The sequence below is a fragment of the Ursus maritimus genome, unplaced genomic scaffold (assembly GCF_017311325.1).
Source record: "Ursus maritimus isolate PB19 unplaced genomic scaffold, ASM1731132v1 scaffold_2, whole genome shotgun sequence".
NCBI lineage: Eukaryota > Metazoa > Chordata > Mammalia > Carnivora > Ursidae > Ursus > Ursus maritimus.
The window spans coordinates 27,206,680-27,229,069 of NW_024424452.1; the positions used below are offsets into that span (position 1 = coordinate 27,206,680).

Below are 22,390 nucleotides of genomic sequence, written 5' to 3' on the forward strand. Positions count from 1 at the left end.
CCAGTCACTTGGCCTCATTTCGTCTGTGGGTGCCTCCAGCTATAGACAGACTTTCCTCTTTCGGTGCAGAGTAGTTGCAGGGGCTCCAGCTTGCTTTCCAGGTCTGTGACCTGAGGGTCAGATGTCGCAGCAGAGGTCTCCTGCTGAGCCCGTTACCGTGGCCAGGGAGACGTAACGCTTCCATGGTTTCGGTGATCGGCCTGCCCCTGGAGCAGGTGGTGGCGTCTCCTCCACCTGAAGCCGTGGTCTGACGGAGGAGATGGGGGTTCCCCGGAAGGGCTCTGGGGCAGATACGGGGCAGCTACAGAATCCATACCCAGCACACCGTATGAGCTGGGCTTTTGTTTTATCCCTCTGGGAAAGAGTGATGACTAGAAAATGATAGATATGAAAGATAGAAAATAAGACACCCATTACACTCATCACTAGGTGACATCCCCTGAAACACATTTGATTAAAGTGCATTTCCAAAGTTTTGCTGAAATTAGTATATACCGCATTTTCTGTTGATATAAACGCTTATAATCTGGCTGAAAGACTTAAATGTCAGCTTGAACCAACAGAGCCTTTTTTTTTTTTTTTTTTTTAAGTGTAAGCCTAGTGCATAAGCAGTGATAAATAATTTGTGTTTTTTCCCCCAGTGTGAATCTGGCAACCTTGGCTCTAGGTTATGTCTCCTCATCAGTGCTGGTATGTGATTGATTTACTAAATGTTGTGTTTTTAAGAAGGAATTTAAAATCACTTAATCCCTGAGGCGCCTGGGTGGCTCAGTTGATCAAGCATCCAACTCGATTTTGGCTCCAGTCTTGATCTCAAGGTCGTGGGTTCAAGCCTCATGTTAGGCCCTGTGCTGGGCGTGGAGCCTACTTAAAAAAGAAAGAAAGAAAGGAAGGAAGGAAGGAAGGAAGGAAGGAAGGAAGGAAGGAAGGGGAAGGGGAAGGGAAGGGAAGGGAAGGGAAGGGAAGAGAAGAGAAGAAAAGAAAAGAAACCAGTCCCTGATGGCTTTTTGTGTTTTTTATGACTGGAGAAGGGTGTTGGATTTAGTGTATTCTGATAGTCTGTAACAAAAAGTTGTTTTCGCTTTGGTAGGCTGCAACCAAATGTGACAGCATGACATTGACTCCGGGTCCATGGCTGGGTTTGCCGGCTGTCCCTGCAGTCACCCTCTATAAACACGACGATCCTGCCTTGGTAAGCTCACTCTCACTGAGAGGGACTGGGGAATGGCTACTAATCATTACCGAGTCTGGGAGCAGAATATGGAAAAAGAGAAAAATTTCCTTAATGCCACTTCTGTGACAATTTTATCAAAAAAAGGTTTCTAACATAAGTGAAACAGTACTGTATACGTTTTTTCTATTTATTCTCCTCATAGCCCCCTATGTGTATGTAGAACTTTTTATGACATTTTATGACTACGTAATATTCTGTCACTTAAATACTACAATTTAATCATTGTTTGTCAACTTTTAAGATGTTTTCGAATTTTTATTACTAAAATAATGAGCATCTTTCTGTATTTCAGATTATTTCCTTCGAATATGTTCCCAGATGTGACGTTACTATTAAAAGTAGTTAAAGCTCTTGATCCCCATTGTCTAGAAGGTTGTAACATATTTTTTCTAAGAAGTGGTTCTTAATAGTGGATCAATTAGTGACAGGCATATGCAACATAAGCTTTAAGTGATTCTTACTGAAACAGTTACTTGTTGCTTAGTCGATAAGGGCCAGGTGTTTGAGGACACTCAGAAGAGCCTTGGAAGGGGCTACTTCTTGAGCGCCCAAGAGCTTCGGCTCTGGGACGAGATGCATCCAGATTGTCATCCTGGCTTTGCCACACCTGAGCTGTGAACGCTTGAAAGCAAGTTGTCTGACCTAGGTTGCCTATAATACTTCCCTCATGGGGCCGTTAGGTGGTCAGATGAATAAGGCAAGCCGGGTCCTTGGTGTAGCATCTGACGTGGACTAAGTGCAGAGGAAATGGTAACTGGATAATTCTGCTGTGTGTCTTCATGGGCTTTGATCACTAAAGCCATTTTGGCTTTTTTAGACTTTAGTTGCCGGTCTTACATCAAACAAGCCAGCAGACAAACTCCGTGCCCTGCCACTGTGGTTGTCTTTACAGTACTTGGGGCTTGATGGGATTGTGGAGAGGATTAAACATGCCTGCCAGCTGGTGAGTAGAAACCTCAAGTTTAAATGAGTCACCAATCCTCTGTGTCAAAAGCAGCAACAGAAAGTTGCCTCATTGCCTTACCCGCCGTCCATGACCTTGTCGTCTGGATTTGGCTTCTCATAAGCAAGCAGATTGCATGTGTACATTTCTGGTCCGAAGTTCTGGGAGGGACTGCCGGGGTGTCCCAGCAATTGTGTCCACATGAAATGAGATTAGATGAATGCCCATGTCAGCATATGATGAGAAAAGAAGTCACAAGGTGAGAGCCAAGGAGTGGAGAAGGAAGCAAAAGGGAAGGGGGTGGGTAACTGGGGTCCCTGACTGGCCGTCTCTTGAGGGGGAAGGAAATATGGCCACTAGGGGTGGATGATGGATGGGCTGCATGTTTTTAATACCACCTGGCTTGGGTTCCCAAGTGGCAAGGCTCTAGGGACAGTTCTATAATTCTCCTTCTGTATGAGGTGTTCTCGTTGTGAAAATGTATGATTATGCTCTAGTTTAGAAAGCAAAGAAAGTCATGCTTATGCAGTTTGAGAGCTGAGTCTGAAAGCTTGATGTCGCCTCTCTAAGGCTCTTTGCTTACCTGGAAGACAGGGGTGATGTAATAAGAGGTAGTTAGGACTGAACGAGCTCGTACGTGTAGTGCCTAATGACAGATGGATTTAACAGTAAATCTTTGTTTTAAATGTGCTCCATGGAATCAGGACTTCCTCGTGTCATTTTTATGTTTAGGGAAAATTAGTATCTGTCACTGTAGCAACTGTCTTTGGTTCGTAATGTCAGGATCGTTCATTCTAACACTCCTTTCTGATGCAACAGAAACATTGTAAATGAAGTAGTTTGATTTTTACACAGATAATTTCAAGATTTATGTTCATTAGGTTTACAAAAGCACATTTCTAAAAAAATGTTCTCACTGGGCTGTCGGCTCACATCTTGAGGTTTGGTTGTTCAGAAGGAGAGGCCTTTACTGCCGTGGTAACTTAGTCACTTCAGGGGAGGTCTGGGCGTCAGGGGAAGGCTCTTCAATTCCCTTTGGCTTACGGAGCACAGGAAAATAATGAGACGTTAACTACCAAACCCTTGAGGTCACTGCAGCTCTGTCTCCTGCACGCAGACGCTGTAGCTGCTCACAGGACCGCTGACCACCTCTGATGGCCTGTCGCTGACTCCCCGGTGCTCCGAGCGCGTGTGGAACTCCCGGGAGATGTAGCTCGTGTGGTTATCTGTACGTTCTGCCCCATCCGTGGGGGCAGGAATCTGTATCCTCCTCCTCCTTTGCTTCCTCCCATCATCATCGTCAGCACTGTCCTCCTCATCTTCCTGGGAAGCAGTTAGGAGCGTCTACTCTGCGAAGCACGTGGCGCACACTGCGCACGCGTGGTCTTGTTTGCCCTTCCCTAGAATATGAAGTCCGCGGGTAACAGCGTTACTAAGCAGTAGTTTTCATGAGGGGTTTTCCAGTGTCCGACTCTCAGTAAACAACTGCAGAATGAATGAACCCCAAGCCCTTGAAGGAGATGCTCTTTTACCCACATCAATAGCGAGAGACCTGGGATTGAGATAACAGTAGAATCCTGAGGAGGAAAGTCATCACACACGTGATGCCCACGGTGTTCTGGAGGCCGTTTCCAGGCACCTGACACGACAGCCCTGTCGGATAGCTGCTCTCCTCCCCATCTTATCATCGAGGGAGCTGAAGCACAGAGAGGCTGAATAGCTAGCGAGTGGCAGATGGACTCCTTGTCCTGCAGGTGAGATTTCGACTCAGGTGTGCTCATTCCAGACACCGTGCTCTGAACAGCTCTTCCTCAGTTATCTTGGCTCTTCCTTCCCCAGTATCAGGTTCTGTGCCTTGTACATTTGCACCCAGTAGTTCTGTAGGGGTTTTTTGAGCTATAATTGACATAAAACATCCTATCAGTTCTAGGTGTATGACATAATGAGTCAATATTTGTGTATATTGGGAAATAATCACCACAGTTACAGGTCCAGTTAACACATGTCACCGTACGTTGTTACAGAATTATTTTCTCTGTGATGAGGACTTTTAAGATTTACTCTTAGCAATTTTAAAACATACAGTATAGTGTTAAGAACTGGAGTCACCATGCTGAACATGACATCCCTGTGACTTACTTTACAACTGGAAATTTGTATCTTCAAACCACCTTTACCCATTTTTCCCACCTCCTACCCCCACCCCCTGCCCCTGGCAACCACCAGTCTGTTCTCTGTGTTTATGAGCTTGCGGGGTTTTTGTTCTGTTTTAGATTCCACGTATAAGTGAGATCATACACTATTTGTCTTTCTCTTTCTGAATTAATTCACTTAGCACAGTGTCTTGAAGGTCCATTCGTGTTGTCACAAACGGCAAGATTTCATTCTTTTTTATGGTGACTAATACTTCATTGTGTATGTATATTATATACCACCTTTTCTTTATTCATCCATCCATTCATGGTCACATGTTGTTTCTGTATCTTGGCTGTTGTAGGTAATGCTGCAGTGAACGTGGGGTGCAGGGATCTTTTCAAATCGGTGTTTCTGCTTTCTTCGGATAAATCCCCAGAAGTGGAACTGCTGAATGCTACAGTAGCTCTGTTTTTAAAGTTTTGGGATCCCCCCATCCTGTTCTCCATAGGGGCTATGCCCGTTTGCATTCTTACCAGTCGTGCTCTGGGGTTCCCTTTCTCCACATTCTCGCCAACATTCGTTATTTCTTTTCTCTTTGATACTGGCCTTTCTCACAGGTGTGAGGTGATATCTCGTGGTTTTGATTGCATTTTGCGGATGATGAGTGATCCTGAGCATCTTTTCATGTACCTGTCGGCCATCCGGATGTCTTCTTTGGGAAAAAATCTCTCTTCAGATCTTCTTCCCATTGTTTAATCAGATTTTGGTTTTTTGCTTTTGAGTTGTAGGAGTTGTATATATTTTGGACATTAACTCCTTATCAGATAAATTATTTGCAAATATTTTCTCCCATCCAATAGGCTGACTTTTCATTCTGACAGTGGTTTCCTTTGCTGTGCAGAAGCTTTTTAGTTTGATATAGGTGTTTGTTTTTGCATTTGTTGCCATGTACTGTGAGTAGGTTTTGAAAGAATGAATGACTTATGTTGCTAATATGACAGATTCACATGTGTCTTATTAGATAAAACTTTTCTGGAAGCACTACATGTAACTTTCAACTGAAAGACGGGGGAATGTTTGCAGTTGTTGAAAAGCAAGAATTGGCAGCCTAACTCAGGAGCCAGCAAGTGACAGATGGCTTTATCTGCCTGAGATCCTTGTTTGCAGGCCTGCAAAGACCCTCATGAAAACCATTTTTTAATATGTTGTGTTGATCTAATGAAATTATAAGTAGGTATTAAATACATATAATTTAATGAAATTATAGTAATTATAAGCTTTTTTTTTTCTTTTTTGTCTTTTGCAGAGTCAACGGTTACAAGAAAGTTTGAAGAAAGTGAACCACATCAAAATCTTGGTACAGTGTATAATTCGATGTTTGGTTTTCTTTTCTTTTTTTTTTTTTAGATTTTATTTATTTATTTGACAGAGAGCCAGCGAGAGAGGGAACACAAGCAGGGGGAGTGGGAGAGGAAGAAGCAGGCTCCCAGCAGAGGAGCCCGATGCGGGGCTCAATCCCAGAATGCTGGGATCACGCCCTGAGCCGAAGGCAGATGCTTAACGACTTGAGCCGCCCAGGCGCCCCTAATATGATCTGTTTTTGAAGTAAATAGCTTAAGTTCAAGCTAGGATGATCTCCAGATTTGGTGCATTACAGTGTAATTGTGAGCACTGTAGTGAAACCACATTCTCTGGGAGAGAATCAGGCCCATCCTGATGACCTAACTCTGCAGAAAGCACAAAGCCTAGAAATTTGTGCCATTTGCTGAACCCCTTTGGTGCTTTTCATATAATCATTTATAGTTTTATTCTGTTGAAATTTAGAAATGCACAAAGATGTAACAAACATTAATGACTACACCTGCCCAACGATTTTAAAACACCCATCTTTCTGATAGGAAAAGTCATTTTGTCTCAGTGTTTCGGCCTACTTTTTCTGAAACCTTCTGACACCAGAGTTTTCATTTGCACAGAGCGGGGAATAAGGAAGAGATAGGCACCTGGCCTTGCTCTTGTCTTCCCTTGGTATCCCCCTAAAAGATGGCAGACTGTCAGTGTGGTCTCGGGGTACTTACCAGACAAGGAGATGAGGATTTAGCGGGGCTTCTACGAAGTATCAGCTCAGGTTTGAATGTTTTCATGCTTTGCTTCACTGTATTTTAGGATTTCAGAAAATATAGGTCAGGTTCCAACTTAAACAGGGTCACTGGGTGCTGCAGGACACAGTTAAGTGCAAAACTAATATTTGAGTTAATTTGGGGTTCACGTTAACGTAGTTGATGTGCATTTTAGTACACAGTTTGCTTTAAGTGCCTGAGAGGGGGGCTGTTCTGTGTTGCCTTCAGAGTCCGAGCTTGGAGCCTGTTCAGTTGACCTGAGATGACCCAAGTTCTAGCTTGCGAGAGGAGAGTGGCCCACTGGAGAAGCAGAGGGGTGCATGTGAGTCAGGAGACGTGGGTTCTAATTTCAGCCATACCACCGAGGCCCTGTGACATTGAGTCATTCTCTTAGCTGCCTAAGCCTGTGAGCTCAGCTGTCAGTGAAGGTATGTCGGTTGGACTCCTTTAGTAAACAGAGGAGCCCAAACCATGGACTAGCACGAGCAAGATGGCAGGAATCGAGGCAGCGCTGGGCCAGTGGACTTTCTGTCCCTCACTCGCTGAGCCCACTCCGGGCTCATGTCGTCTCCCTCCTCCTCCTCCTCCTCCTCCTCCCCCTCCAGGCTGGGAGATTTGCTGGTGCTGGTTAATCACTAGTGGGTTTGGAGCGTCTGTGTAAGGCCATGGAACCCTGCTCCATGGGGATGCTTTTCTCAGGAGATGTGCAACCACCGGCCAACCCTGTGCGGCCCTGCGGCTTTGGTAACAGTCCTCATCACAGCTGCTATGTGAGATGCGTGTTGTGTGCTGAGCACAGGCGTTCTTTCATTTACCCCTCCCCGTAGTCTCCTTCGTGTCTGCTCTTCTAGCTGGAAGCACTGTTCCTCTCCATTCTTTGTATGACTCGTTTCTTACCCTTCAGATTTTAGTTCAGAAGTCATGTCTTCAGGGGCGCCTGCATGGCTCAGTCGGCTGAGCATCTGACTTTTTGATTTCCACTCAGGTCATGATCTCAGGATCCAGGGATTGAGCCCTGTGTCGGGCTCCACGCTCGGCACGGAGTCTGCTTGAGGAGTCTCGTCTCTCACCTGCCCCGCCCCTGCTTGTGCTCCCCCCCCACCCCTCCCAAATAAATAAATCTTTAGAAAACAAAACAAATATCATGTCTTCAGAGAGGCCTTGCCTGGCAGTCCGACGTAAACCAGCCCTGCCAGCGTCCATCACTGTGTCCCCTGGGCGTGTCCTTGGCAGCTCTTACTACCTGAGACCATATATGTTCCTGTTTGTTTTTCTTTGTAAAGGCAGGGACTTCCGTCTTTTGGTTTTTTCATACTGTGTCGAGTTTAGTATTTGGCCTAGAGTAGGTATTTAAGTCCGAATAAATAAATCTAATCTGTGAGTTGGTTGCAATGGCTGTCCCCTCCTTCCTGGTGAGGAAGCAGGCCCAGAGCAGTTCAGTGACTTGCTCAGACCACACAGCTAGGACGTGGTGGAGCTGGGATTCACACTGCAAGGCCTGTGTTCTTAACCACTGGGTCATTCTGCGCCCGGTCATTTTACAGGAGAACTTCGTATTTGTCCTGCTTCGGTGACTTGTTCTGAAGGGCGGATCAGATAATGTGTGAAAAAGCAAAATGAAGGTTGTAGGGCATCATAAAATATCAGCCATTATTAAATGTTTTTTGCTCTCGCCACAGTATTTGTGTGGTGGTCCCACAGATCCCCAGTCATTGAGTCCCCATGAGACGTCACTGTGGTGGAACGATGTGACTCCCGTCTCTGTTGTTCACTGTGGGTTCGTGTCCTGAGTCCCATCATAGTAGGTGGCAGAGCCAGGACTTGAACCCAGGGTGTCGCAGACGAGCTGTGTCTGCAGCACAGTAGCTCCTTCTCCAGGCTCCCACAGGCCTTCTTGCCTGTGTACATGGCCATCCGTTCCAGAGCCTCCTGGTCCCAAGGCACAGATGCGCTTCCCCGGCTCAGCAGCCCACCGCCTCTTCCTGGTGCCAGGAGGCCTGGGCAGCTGCTTTGTCTGCGGGTCGGTGCCCGTCTCCTCAGCAGCCGCGTCGTGGGCTGCTGACTGACTGGCTCTCCTGGGCACGCGGGCTGTGTTCTAACCTCGGCATTTAGGGGGAAATCTGATGTTTCCCCCTTAGCCCTGAGAACCTCAGGATGCCCCTGTGCACACTTTACCTCTCTGCTGGCTTTAGAGATCGTCTCCGTCCTTAAGGTTCTACTACTTTGACCGTGGTGTAGCTAAGTGAGCATTTTCTAGAACTTGGGACTTGTGCTTATTAAACTTGAGGGTTCTTTTTTTTTTTTCTAATCAGTTCTATCAAGTTCGTTTTTTCAGATATGACCTCTTTCTGCAGTCTTAACTCTGGACCTTGAGTTGGCATAGTGAACCTTGTCGCTCCATGTTCTGTGCGTCCCTCTGACACTTCCCATCGCTGCCTCTTTGCTGCTGCCTCTTGAGTTTCTCCAGGCCTTTCTTTGCTCCTGAGCTGCCTCTCATCTGCGTCAGCTGTTCGCTGAGTTTTTAGTTTGGTGACTTTCTTTCTTCCAGCATGTTCTTTTTAGTTTTCAAGTCAGTACCCCTTTTCGGTTTTGTGTTTTTTTTTTTTTTTTTTTAATTGTTCCTAGTCTTCATTTCTCTGTTTAAGCATGGTTGTTATCCTCCACTTCTGATTATTTTCGGATTATCCCCTGGATCGTGTCTGCTGACTCCTGCTCCCCTGTGTGTGTCATAACCGGTCATTGTGAGCTAGATGTTTTTGCCTGTGTGACTGGCCCAGGTCCATCTCTCTGTCAGTTCCACAGCTTTAGGACTCATGTGCCACATGGGAGATCAAGCCCGGTGCAGTGCACACCTGATGATTTGATCTCTCCTGAGAGAATTTTTTTCTCCCTGTGTAGACAGAGTCTCAGGCAGCAGCAAGCCCTCTAGCTGATCAGTGGGTAGTTTTTCTCTCTCCCTCTTTTCACCAGGAGCACTCTTCAAGGGTCCCAGATTTATGTGCCCCTTACTGCCATCTGCACACGGGCCTGAAGACTCTAGATGTGAAAGCCAGGTTTCCGTGCCCACTCTCCTCCCTTCAGCCCCCTGCTCAGCCAGTAATATTCTTTGCTTTCTCTTCTTTGTAGATTCACTGTTTTTGTGAGCCTAGCCGTGGTTTAAAGGTTTTTTTGGTTATCAGGATATTTAATCCAGTATCTCAGTCTGCCATGTGCCTAGAAACAGAATTCTGTGTACATAACCCTGGACAGTATTTCTCATGTACTGACATTTGAGACCACCAAGCTCAAAGAAATAAGAAACCAAAGACTGTATTAAACTATATATAGAAGTCTCAGCACTCAAATCATCCTGCCTTATCCTGAGGATGGGGGATGGCTGGAGAATTTTGTACTTTTGTTTCCCTCGTAGGTTTACTCCATTCTATTTAGATATTAAGCCCCTCCAGCTTTAAAAGTATTAATAGATTTGTTTATGTGAAAGTCAAAGGAGATGATAGGTGAGCACAGGAATCAGCTCAGTAAGTTAGTAGACTGGATACACATCTCGCTGGATCTGAATCCCATCCGTGTGGTCCTGTGAGAGGTTAGAGAAAACCTTGGGCCATCTGCATCGTGGCTTTGCACATTAGCATTTCTACCATGGAGACCTCATATGCAGAGCCTTGGAAGATAGGTTTGGGGTTTTTTATTGTTTTTAAAGATTTTATTTATTTGAGAGAGCACAAGCAGGGGGAGGGGCTGAGGGAGAGGAAGAAGCAGATTCCCCTCTGAGCAGTGAGCCCGACGTGGGGCTCGATCCCAGGACCCTGAGATGACCTGGGCTGAAGGCAGATGCCCAACCGACTGAGCCACCCAGGCGCCCCTGGAAAATAGGTTTTATGACTGGAATTGTTGAATGCTCAGAGATCTTCTGTCCCTGTGTGCCATATTCCATCAAGGGCATTGCTGCTCCTTTGTATCCTGGCCCTGTGGTGGAGCTGATGGCCAGCTGCGCGTTTGCTCAGTGGTGAGCCTGAACGTCATGCTGGCTTATCGTAATGCAGGGAATGTGTTTTGTCTGTAATGAAATCCATTAATGAAGTTAGTCGTCTGACCCCCATCCCGAATGTAAGGACCACTTCCGTGATTGAGAAAATATGAAGCTTCAGCAGGACTTACATCCTGTTCACAAGTTTTACAAAGTGAGAAGAATATTTTGTCTGTGAATATAAAAAGTTGCAGTCGGGCACCTGGGTGGCTCAGTCAGTTAAGTGTCCAACTCTTGGTTTCAGCTCAGGTCATGATCTCAAGAGTCCTGAGATCAAGCCCCATGTCGGGCTCCACGCCGGGCACCACGCCGGGCATGGAGCCTATTCTCCCAACCCTCCCCTGCCACCTTCTCCCTAAAATCTTAAAAAAAAAAAAAAAAAAAAAAAAAAATGCAGCCAGTCCTGTTTGAGTTAGCATAATCTCTGGATTCTTGAAAGCTTCAGCTCTCCCAACACTGATTCTAATTATACTTTTTCCTTGCCTCCTTTGATCTTTAATGGCAGGTGTATGTTTATTATTATTATTATAGTTTCTTCCTGCTTTAATTTCAGTGTGCCGGTGTCCGATGTCACGACTCAGCAATGCATTGTCAGAACCGGCTTAGAATTATTTCTAGGAATTTTACGTATTTATTAAGAAAATATGCTATCTCTAGCCTGTTTTTCAAAGTCGCTGTTTTATTTTGCAAGGTGTTGGGATTTAATGTTACTTGGTAACATCAGATTGATTTTTCAGGTGGAAGATGAGCTCAGTTCTCCAGTAGTGGTGTTCAGGTTTTGCCAGGAATTACCAGGCTCAGGTAAGTGATTCTAAAAAGAGTTACTTTTGTATTTGTGTTTAAGGGCTTTGAATTTTAAACCATTTCAACTTATACAAATAGTCCAAAATATTTTGACTGCTAATATCTTCAGTCAGAGTTTCAGAAAATGTTAATAATTTTCAGGGGTGCCTGATTTTGCTCAGCTCATGATCTCCACCCTGCTTAAGATTCTCTCCCTCTCCTTTTGTCCCTCCCCACCCCTGCTCTTGTGCATGTTTGCTCTAAAAAAAAAAAAAAAAAAAACCCACTAATATATATATATAATTTTCACAAAAACTGCAGGCCTAATAAATGCCTTAGCATTTTACTGACAGTTTCCTATGATCAACCTAGTGGTTTCCAACTGCCAGTCCCTGGATTAGTGTTAGAAGAGTCCCTTGAAAATAGAGATTTGGATACACATGTACATACAACCTAATGAATCAAAGTATCTGAATGAAGTAAGGCCTCCAAATCTCTTTTTTTGTGCTTTTGTGTGTTTTTTTTTTTTTTTTTTTTTGAGTAATTTAAAATACAGTGCAAACATACATTAAAGCCATTGGCAGTTGAGATTGGGAATAACATGAGGCTGTTCTTATAGGATGCCCCATCCTAGTCCAGGGCACGGTTATTTCTCACCTGGAGAGCCACAGTACCCACTGAACTGATCTCTCACTTCCGTGTACTGCACATACCCCATTCCAGACCATTCTCTGTATGCAGTCAGAGTGGGCGATGATACACGTGGGAGTCCCGTGGTGCCCTGTCGCTGCCCAGACCGTTCAATATCTTACTGTTTCTGTTGAATTAAGTCCAAGCTCTGTACCTCGTGAGGCCTCTGGGGTCTAGCCTTTGCCATCTCCTGTGACTTCCTTTTAGGCTACCTCTCCTCTCGATTACTGTGCTTTAGTTAGACTGGTCTCTTGAGTTTCTAGAACATTCTGCTCTGTCCTAGAGCAAGACCTTTGCACTTGCTGTTCCCTATGCCTCGAGCACGTTGCCCTTCACTCTTCTTCTGGCTGGCTCCCTGTCACCATTCAGGTCTCCATAATGTCCAGCCTCCTCAGAGAGGCCTTCCCTGTCTGTCCTGTCTAAGGCGACTGTATCAGAGTCCCTACCTTCTTTCATGGCAGTAGCAACAGTATGTGGTGATTTCATTTCTTTCTTTATGGTGTTTCTTCAATAGAATATAAACAGCGGGATGACAGAAACCTCGTCTGCCTTATATCCCACGTGCCCAGCACAGCACCTGGCACGAGCAGGCACCCAGACCATTTGAATGAAAGGAGGATGATTCTGTTGTGAGGCCCACCCTGGGTGCTCTTGGGTTCTCTGATTTTACCTCGCACAGTAGTCAACAGACTAGTTGGTAACTTAAAATGTTATACTTTCCTCTCAAAGTTCCTTGAAAGACTTTTTTAAGATTTTATTTGAGAGAGAGCGAGAGAGCACAAGCAGGGGGAGCAGCAGGCAGAGGGGAGAAGCAGGCTCCCCGCCAAGCAGGGAGCCTGATGCGAGACTCAGTCCCAGGACCCTGGGATCATGACCTGAGCTGAAGGCAGTTGCTTAACAGCTGAGCCACCCAGGCGCCCCGAAAGATTCTTAAATGCAATTAAAAATTCTATGTGTGAGACTATATTTAGGCGTTATATTTTTCATGAGGAAAAACATGTGGAAGTTTAAAACCCCCTGCTTAAGTAAGGTACACATTTTCAAAAAATTTTAATTGTGGTAAAAAAAAGTTTACCATCTTATGTGTGCAGTTCAGTAGTGTTAAATACATCCCGTTGTTGTCCAGCAGCTCTCCAGAACATTTACGTCTTGCAAAACTGAAATTGTATGCTCATTACGCACTGACTCCCCGTTTCCCGCCTCCCTCCCAGCCCCTGGCAGCCACCGTCTACCTCCGTCTCTGCGTTTGACTCCCGAGGGTGCCTCGTGTCAGTGGAGTCATGCGGCACGGGTCTTTTAGTAACGGGCTTATTTCACCTAGTGTAATGTCCTCAAGGTTCATCCCCATTGAGCTCGTGAGCCAGTCTCCTTCCTTTTTAAGGACGAGGGGCACCTCGCTGTGTGGACACGCCACGCTTTGTTTACTCCCATTTTATTTCTGTAATATTTGAGACTTCTCTCTTGGGCTCTGTTGGGAGCTCAGTGAAACGGTTTGAGGGGTGTGCGTGGAGCCGTGTTTCTAGAAGGTGACTCCCTTCTGTGTTCTGGTGTCAGATCCGGTGCTCAAAGCCGTCCCCGTGCCCAACGTGGCACCTTCAGTAGTCGGCCGGGAGAGACACTCCTGGGATGCCCTGAATCGCTGGGTAAGCATGGCGGTCGTGTGCCCCTTCTTCTCCACCCCAGATGGAGTGACCGTGCTGTGTGTGGGAAGTCAGACCCCCAGGAGGGACGCTGCCCTGGAGGCGCTGGGCTGCCCCGCAGGGCTCTTAGCAGCTCACCGCTCCACACGCTGCGTGACTTCGGGCAGGGCCTTCCAGCATCATTCCGTCAGGAGCCGTTTCCTGGCTGCCGAGCGCGGCTGTAAAACCGCACGCCACGCGGGGACCGCGGGGCGGCCGCTTGGGAGCTGGGAGCGTCCGTCGCGGCGGCAGGGCGCGCGAGCCAGAGCCCCCCGAACGCGGACGCCTGGCAGTGTGACAGTACGGACCGAGCGCACGGTGCTTCGCTGCCTTTCGACCCTGCAGTTGTGCCTCTGGGCCTTCTGTGGATAGAATGTTCTACACAGTGTCAGGGTGTCCAGCACAGCTGTGTCAGGCCTAGGGTAACGGGGGTCATGCCCCAGCTCGGGGCTCTGGGGGGTCAGCGAGGATCCACTCACACGACGACGTCCAGAACAGCCAGAATAAGCCACGTAGCCGGATGGTCCTGGCAGAAAGGAAATGGTCGTCAGAAGTTACGTGAATGAGAAGCCGCAGGTTACTGCCCAGCACGTAGTGTCGTGTTTAATGGCGATAGAACGTGCAGGGACCCGGGACGGCTCTGTCAGCCGTCAGCCGTGGGCGCTTCTCAGTGGTGTGTCGTGGGTGATTTGTATTTTATTCTTTTGGTTCACCTGTATTTCCTAGCTTTTTCTACACTGAGGTGGTGGTTTTGGGAAACAAGAAGGGTAAAACTTTTAGTCCATTTAAAAAGAAGTGGCCATAAGTATTCAAGGAGAATCCAGGGATCGCGGGGGCCTCCTGGGCCGGGGGCTGTGGGTGAGGGTAGGTGCGAAGCCCGGCGCGTCCCTCCCCGTGGGCGTCTCTAGCCTGTGCCCTTGTCCCTGCAGCTGGGAGAGCAGCTCAAACAGCTGGTGCCCGCGAGCGGCCTCACGGTCATGGACCTGGAAGTGGAGGGCGTGTGCATCCGGTTCAGCCCTTTGATGACAGCTGCAGGTAACGGTCTCCGGGGATCGCCCGCCCTCGTTCTGGGAGCGCCGGTGACATGTCCGTGCGAGTCCGGGCCATGGCTTCATTTGCTTTTCCTTGGGATGCTCTCCTCTCTTTCTTTGAAGAGGTTTTTTTTGTTTGTTTGTTTGTTTGCCTTTGGGCTACATTTAGGTAGATGAGCTTTCCCGAGTAACTTCCCAGAAATAGCCTCGTACAGTCACTTGAGTCTCCCTACGTTTTGGTGTCTTAAGACCCTTCGTTGTCCCTTGCTGGTGCTGAGTCCACACTGCCTGTGAGGGGCACGTGCGCCACTCCGGAACCCGCAGCACCTGCCCCGCCTGCGGAGACTCTGCGGGCCCCGGAGCCCGTGCGCTGTGCTCCTTCCCGCTCCCCTGGCAGTTCGGATGGACCCGCAAAGGCTGGGGGCCACCACTGTAGAGGTTTTGGAAAGTGGACGGCTGCAGGTGCGTGGGCTTTCACGACAGAGTGTCCGGGGTGCACGCAGGTAGTGCCTGCCTCAGTGCTGTGGGCCTGAAAAATCCGCTAGCAAAAGATACATTAAAAACTGATGATGTTTTTTTCTGAAATGATTCAAAGATTTTCAGAAAACCTGTGATTTTTTTTTTTTTAATGAGATATTTTTAGCATTTTTGGTAAGATACTTGTTCAAAGGTGAGCATTTGTCCTGCAGAGAAAAGCCCGCCATGAAGATGACTGGTGGCCTCCCGATGTTCCAGTGATTTCTGCACCTGCTGTGCGGGGGCCTAGCCCCAGAGGCTTAGTCTCTCACCCTGGCAGAGCGAGCTGAGGACACCCGAGGCAGCACGTGCGGAGGCTTAGTGTGATCCCTTGCCCCATTTGAGTCACATGGCCGGGGTAGTGATGTGGGGTCCCCGCAGCCCTGGGGGCTCTCAGGCTGTCCTAGGTGCTGCTGTCATCAGCCTGCCCTCCTGCCTCCCCTCACACACCCCCCAGAATCCCTCTCTCCCCATGATGTTCACGTGGAGAGAGCCGTGTGCTTGCTTCGTCCTTTTTAGCCTGCGGTACGATGTTGATAACTTGAGCGGAGTGCTGTGAGAAGAATCTGATTTCTGTTGGAGTTTCATAGTGTGTGACATCAGGGGGCTCATTCTGTCTTCTGTGTAAGAGGGAGCTGTGTCTACAACTGCAGGAGCTGGTGGTGTCAGTTTATAACACCCGATTTTTCCATATGGGCTTAGTGGCTTTTTTTCTTTCCTTTGTTAATGCTTCAGCTCCTGCTAACCAGATGCCCCTGGAGCCGCTGACCTCCTGACAAGGGGAGGGGAGCCCTGCCCTGTTTTTCACCGTATTCCTTATGCATTTGTCTAACACTCTGGGGACGTTTTCAGTTTTAGGCACTCGGGGGGAGGATGTGGACCAGCTCGTGAGCTGCATACAGAGTAGGCTGCCCGTCCTGACCTGCACGCTGCAGCTACGGGAGGAGTTCAAGCAGGAGGTGACAGCAACAGCAGGTCTCCTGCACGTAGATGACCCGAACTGGCCTGGAATAGGGGTTGTCAGGTACGGGATCAGCCTCTCGGCTGGCGGTCCTCCTCTGCCGTATAGAGCCCGCCGGGCAGGTCACTGTGTGGGCTGGCTTAGCAACTGACGGTGAATACGTGTGGTCCCAGCGTACATGTCTAACGGAAATTCAACAAGACGTTTTGGGCACTTAGAAAAGCCCAGCGCAGCGGTCGCGTAGCCACCCTTGCCCTCAGTGAAATAGGGGTCCCTGTGCTTCCTGTGCCAGCTTGCAGGTGACTGTGGGGGGTGGGGACACGTACTGACACAACTGACAGATGGTGCAGAGTGTCACAGATCACGAAGACCAGGACCCAGCTCGCCAGCCGAGCACACGCCTCTGCCCTCCGTTGTTCAGCGCACGGTTACCCCGTGGCTGTTGACCGTCTCCTTCCAGGCAGAGGGGGAGACTCCCTACTTCTATTACGAATGAGCCTTCCAGACCCGGCCTCTCTCTGCTTCATGGACTAGAGCCTTGGGCCTTCCTTGCCATGTTCTTGACGGTGTCTGACCTTGAGACGCTCCAAGTGGCTCCTGGGCCCATGTGTCTCACACTCTTGGAAGTCGCCACGTGCAGTCGTGTGTACGGAGAGGCTTTGATCTTTTAGATTGAAATACTGTTATTTGATATTGTTTGTAGGTATGAACATGCCAGTGATGATAAGAGCAGTTTGAAACTAGATCCAGAAGGGGAAAAAATCCATGCTGGACTCCTGAAAAAGTTAAATGAGCTGGAATCTGACCTTACATTTAAAATGGGTAACTACTACTTTTATAAGTCAACTCTGAACTTTGAAAGGCCATTTTCTAACTGGTTAAGGGACGGTGGACTCTGTCTCCTCAGAGGAAATGCTGGTTTCGTTCTTTCTAGAGTGAGCTAGCTCCCTCCCCCTCCTGCTGTCTCTCCGGGCGCCCTGTGTCCGTTTTGGCACCACTTTGCTCGCCCCGTGAGGGAGGCTCCTTTGTGCGCGGTCATGCCGCTGTATGGAGACGGCCCCGGCGGCCTCGTGACCGAGGACTTGGAAGCCGAGTTGGTCGGTTGTCTCTTCCCGCAGGCCCGGAGTATAAAAGCATGAAGAGCTGTATTTACGTTGGCATGGCGAGTGACGACGTGGATATTTCTGAACTAGTGGAGACCATTGCAGTCACAGCCCGAGAAATTGAGGAGAACTCACGGGTCTGTAAGCCTGATCTCTGTCTCATTCCTTTTCTGGGTTTTCTCCAGGCAGCTAGCTGAGGTCCCAACAGCCGCAGCTCCCCTCAGAAATACCTCTTCATTCCCAGAAAGTGCACGAATGCTTCCTGTGAGCTGAAGCTTGTGCCAGGAATCCAAAAGCCCATGAGGACTGGACACAGTCCCTGCCCTGGGTGGGCTCACAGCGGGGGGCCGAGAGCCGCAGAGCCAGCGAGGCGGTCAGTGCCGTGGGGGAGAGGTAGGGGTAGCCGAGTGTTCGGGAAGACGCAGTCACGTGTGCCTGACAGGGTGAGAGGACCAGCATAGCTGGTCCTGGGGCTGCGTGAGGCACGTGTTTCTCACAGCAGAACTTTCCTCCAATAATAGACCTTCTTTTGGCCAATTAGCACTGAGACCAGGCTGTAAGCTTCATGGTCATTCTGCGAACCAGGTACTTGAGTCAGTAGAGAACCCTCAGAAGCAGAGAAAAGGAACTAAAGCAAGATGGGTCTGAGGGGGCCAGGGTGTGTGCGTGGCCCACTCCTGGTCGGGAGGGGAGAGGAGGAAGTGGGCTGTGAGCCTGAGGAGCCAGCTTTATTCATTCTTGGGTGGACTTCCTAAAGGTTCTTCTAAACTCGCCCCGTCCCTTCCGACTCCATTTCCGTGAATGTTGAGCAGTGTGTGTCTTCTGTCGGTAAGACACTCAGATCACATTTCTCTTCTCCTTCCCTGGCAAGTGAGGCTGGTCACCAAGGCGTGTCTTCCTTATCCAGGCACTGCATCCCCTTCTGGTTAAAATCCTCTTTTACTCTGTATCCTGACATTTGAAAGTGCAGAATTCCATTTACTAATATTCTGAAAAATGTCGCCCATGCTGTGGTGATGGTTGTAGGTCTTGGGCACGAAGCTTAGGCACCTGAGACGCCTGGGTGGCTCAGCAGGTTGAGTGTCTGACTCTTGATGGCGGCTCAGGTCATGATCTCAGGGCTATGGGATCGAGCCCCATGTCGGGCTCTGTGCTCAGCACAAAATCTACTTGGGATTCTCTCTGTCCCCCTCTGTTCCTCCCCACACTTGGGCGCATGTGCGCCCTCTGTCTTCCTCTAAATCTTAAAAAAAAAAAAAAAAAAAAAAACAAGAAAAAAGCCTTGGACAAGTAATGTCTTTTTTGGTCCTAACAGCTTCTGGAAAACATGACAGAGGTGGTTCGGAAAGGGATTCAGGAAGCTCAGGTTCAGCTGCAGAAGGCAAATGAGGAGCGACTTCTGGAAGAGGTGAGGCTGAGCACAGACCTCGCGGCTGCCGCCACACTGGGCGCCCCTGGCAGGATGGTCATGAGCAATGGTTGTGTTTTGCAGGGGGTGTTGCGGCAGATCCCCGTCGTGGGGTCCGTACTGAACTGGTTTTCTCCAGTACAGGCTTCACAGAAGGGAAGAACCTTTAACCTAACAGCAGGTAGGACTGACCAGCATCCTCCCAGGTCTCATTCATCTTGAGAGTTTTGACCCGGTTCCTGGGATCGCACACACGGCCCGTGCTCAGCGCTGGGTCTGTGCAGGGGAACCTGTCCCAGGAGACGAGATGCCTCTGCCCACAGGGACACTGCACTGTAGCGTCTTCCCTCTCCTGCCCGACGGCTGCAGTGGCACAAGAGCGGATCCCCGTTCTGGAGTCCCAGGGGAACGTGCTCCCTCGGCCGTTCCCATTCTCCACGCAGGGTCTTTTGCTCAACGCCCAGCGTTAATACTTCTTGCCGTCTCAGTAGTGCCTGGCCCCAGCAAGAGGCTGCTTCTGAAAGGGGAGAGGAGATCATAGTGGGAGCCCCGGGCCAGCCTGTTTCAGACCAGGCAACCGGCAAGTATTAGTTGCTGGGATTTGAGGAAGAGGATGTCCTGCTGTCAGTCTCCTCCTCTCCTGTTCTACTGGGGGAACAGCTCCCTCAGCCTGGGGCCCCTCCCTTGGAAATGACGGCAGTGTTGTCCTAGGACTGTAATCTGATTTAACACGCCAGGCCTCAGCCCTTAGCAGAGAGGTATCTGTTCCTTGTTGGCTAAAGCACCTTTCCCACTCGTACGTGGATCCCCAGGCATGCTCGGGCCATCCTGCTGGCTGACGATTGTCCCTTGGACAGAGGATACCTGGGGAGGTTAAGGGTGGAACTGCAGGCAGGGCTGGGCCTTGTGAGGACCGCCGCGAGGTGACTTTCCCCAGTTCCTAGCGCATTTCTGGAGGGCCAAAGGCTCTGTTAGTCTGACTGAGGCTGCAGGGCAGAGGAAGCTTCTCAGGGAACAAGACTGCATGGGTCAGCTCCCAGAGTGGCCTGTGCCAGGAGCCTCTGCACACCCTTCTCGCTCTTTCCTCCACAGGCTCCCTGGAGTCCACGGAACACACCTACGTCTACAAGGTCCAAGGCACGGGAGTCACACCACCTCCGACTCCCTCAGGCACCCGCACGAAGCAGAGACTTCCAGGTACCTTACATCTTCATACATCTTCATGTGTGAGTTTACGAACCCTGAGAACTGGTGGCTCCCCTTGGAATCATAGACTATTGCATCCTGGGGGCTTTTCCTGTTAGGTGTTACCTGTACCCTTCTGTTTTCTTGGTGCTTTGACCCAACGTCCTATTTTTCTTTACCTAAGACCAGCTGTCCTTTTAACCATGTCTGTTGCCTTGAGCTTTAAACCTTGGAGAAATTTCTCCGTAGCCCTTGACAGGGTAAGTTAGGGACTTGAGAGCTGGCATCATGTTGAACCTGGTGTTGACTCACCTGAGCTTTTCGTGATGGGGACCTCGGAGGTTCCCAGCCTCGGAAGCCACGTTGGCGTCCTGCGTTCACATTTCTCACCCCATCACTTCTGGGGCGTCAGGGCTGGGGATGGCAGGGGTTTCTCCAGAAGCACTTGGGATTGAATAAGGCAGTTGCTCCTGGCAGAGAGAGCTTTCAGCACGGTCTATGGCTCTTTCTCTAGGCCAGAAGCCTTTCAAGAGGTCCCTGAGGGGTTCTGATGCCCTGAGTGAGACAAGCTCAGTGAGCCACATTGAAGACTTGGAAAACATGGAGCATCTGTCCGGTGGGCCAGAGCAGGCGGCCCTGGAGACCAGCAGCCCCGAGCTCCACCCCGGGGCTCCCACCCCGCAGGACGCCGAGCAGCCGGGGGTCCTCCAGAACAGGACCCAGCACCCCGAGGATGACCAGCCACAGGTAGAAGAACCGGACAGCTTAAGATAAAATTCCGTGTTTGGCTTTGAGACTGTACTGAGTATTGTTTCAGGGAAGATGAAGTTAGACTGAAAATGTGAACCGTGCCACATGTTAATGCAAGAGAAATTACTGTCATTTGTGCTTAACTGGGATTTTTGCACAAATGCATGCCTGAAAGCCAGGCTTTTTAGACGGGCAGTTAACGTGTCTGATTCCATGGGTAGGCAGAGCAACTGCTGTTGTTTCTGTCTACGCAGCTGTAGTTAGTACCGTTTCCCCCCACGTTACCATAAACACTTCAATTCACAAAGAACACTTAGAATCTCAAGTGCCTGCCACTTGAAACACTTGCGCTTACCTTTCTAAAACATAAGACGTTGTATGAGGTTACATAGAACTTTTCGTTAAGACAGCTTGCTTTAGAGCTCTCTGGGGTCTCCGCTGTACTGCCGTATGGGAGAGACGGCCCGGTGTGCCGTGTTGGGGTCCGTGCTCGGTTTGGTCAGGTTGCCGCGTACAGCGGGGTTGGCTTGGCTTGGAGGAGAACAGGATTCAGTGGGATTGTGAGCGTCCGCGCCCCCCGCCCCCGCTGCTGCTCCCCCAGGGGGCGCGGGGTGGTGGTCCACGCTGCGGTCTGCGACGCCCCCTGCCGCAGATTCATTTCTCCCTTTATGTACTATTTGTAAACAAAGGACTATCTATGAAGAGTAAAACTCTTGACCATATATATATTTTTAAATATTGGTAAAGCTTTTAAATCGGCACACAGGTACAGACTGTGCTCATTTCTATGTTTAATATCTGAAAACCCGACAGAGACGCTACTCTTAACCTCAGCTATGCTGTGGGGCACCCCGTTAAGTTCCGAGTCTACAATAAGTGTCCCTGTGACCTGTGTGACGTGGGAGCTTCTATGGCTTTTCCCCACTAGCACCCCAAAGGGCTGACTTTGGGCCCAACAAGAACCAGAAAAGTCCTCTCGCTCAGGCTGCTCAAGCCAGACCACTGCGGAAGTAACTGGAAGTACTTACTGCCCGTTTGTCCTTTTCCAGAAGTACTGCGTCTCTTCGTTTATCATAGGTGATGGCCCCGGTGCCTTTAGCCTAGCCCAGTCAAGCTGCAGGACACCTCAAGCTAGTGGGGACTCACACTGGGTGTGGGGACTGTTGTGTTGGAAGCCTTAGTTACACCATATTAAGCCTATACTTAGACGACTCTGATTGGATGTGATCTCGGACATTTGGCACTTGTCAAAATGCAAATTTTTTTTTTTTTGGTGCAGATGATTCAAGTCTTCCCTGTTTATTTGGTGCAATGAAGTAGAGCAGATAAAATGGGGAAAGGGGAAATTATCACCTTTAACAAGATTAATTTTTAAATGTTTTTATATATATATTTGGAATTGTTAAATTGGTTTTGCTGAAACAATTTCACCCTTAAGACACTATTTGAATGTTGGTTTCAATAAAGGTTCTTGAAATTGTCACCAGTGAGTTCAGTTTCTACATGGTAATCACGCACACGTCGGTCTGTAGGGCGGCAACTTCAGAAACCTAAAGGTCTCTGCAGGGCTGACCTATATCACAATTTGGCATTTTAATGACCTTATACTTTGAAGAACAGACTTGTCAGTGGCTCTGTGTAACTCTCACATTAAATGTAGTTTCCTAGGACATTATTTTAATTATATCGCAGAGCCGACTGATCAGATTCTGTTTTTCCTTCCGAACCCTTAACTCTTTCATCTAGGAGTGTAATTCCAGTTTTCGAATTGATGCTTCTGAAACATTTTGGGGCCAAAAAAAAACCCCTCTGTGAGATGTATAAACT

General features: G+C 48.7%; 1 protein-coding gene across 2 annotated transcripts in view; it reads left to right on the forward strand.

Annotated features, from left to right (window-relative positions):
* The window catches only part of PDXDC1 (pyridoxal dependent decarboxylase domain containing 1), a 52,345-nt gene extending 30,299 nt beyond the window's left edge, over positions 1 to 22,046 (forward strand). For both annotated transcript variants that reach the window (XM_040635296.1, XM_040635297.1), the window contains exons 10-23: positions 642 to 690; positions 1,091 to 1,192; positions 2,052 to 2,177; positions 5,620 to 5,670; positions 11,195 to 11,258; positions 13,485 to 13,573; positions 14,539 to 14,644; positions 16,009 to 16,180; positions 16,821 to 16,939; positions 17,236 to 17,357; positions 18,536 to 18,628; positions 18,713 to 18,809; positions 19,721 to 19,825; positions 20,328 to 22,046. In XM_040635296.1, the coding sequence (XP_040491230.1) occupies positions 642 to 690; positions 1,091 to 1,192; positions 2,052 to 2,177; positions 5,620 to 5,670; positions 11,195 to 11,258; positions 13,485 to 13,573; positions 14,539 to 14,644; positions 16,009 to 16,180; positions 16,821 to 16,939; positions 17,236 to 17,357; positions 18,536 to 18,628; positions 18,713 to 18,809; positions 19,721 to 19,825; positions 20,328 to 20,587 (1,555 nt within the window). In that variant the 3' untranslated portion in view covers positions 20,588 to 22,046. The remainder of the gene's footprint in view (positions 1 to 641; positions 691 to 1,090; positions 1,193 to 2,051; positions 2,178 to 5,619; positions 5,671 to 11,194; positions 11,259 to 13,484; positions 13,574 to 14,538; positions 14,645 to 16,008; positions 16,181 to 16,820; positions 16,940 to 17,235; positions 17,358 to 18,535; positions 18,629 to 18,712; positions 18,810 to 19,720; positions 19,826 to 20,327) is intronic.
* Positions 22,047 to 22,390: the final 344 nt, after the last annotated feature.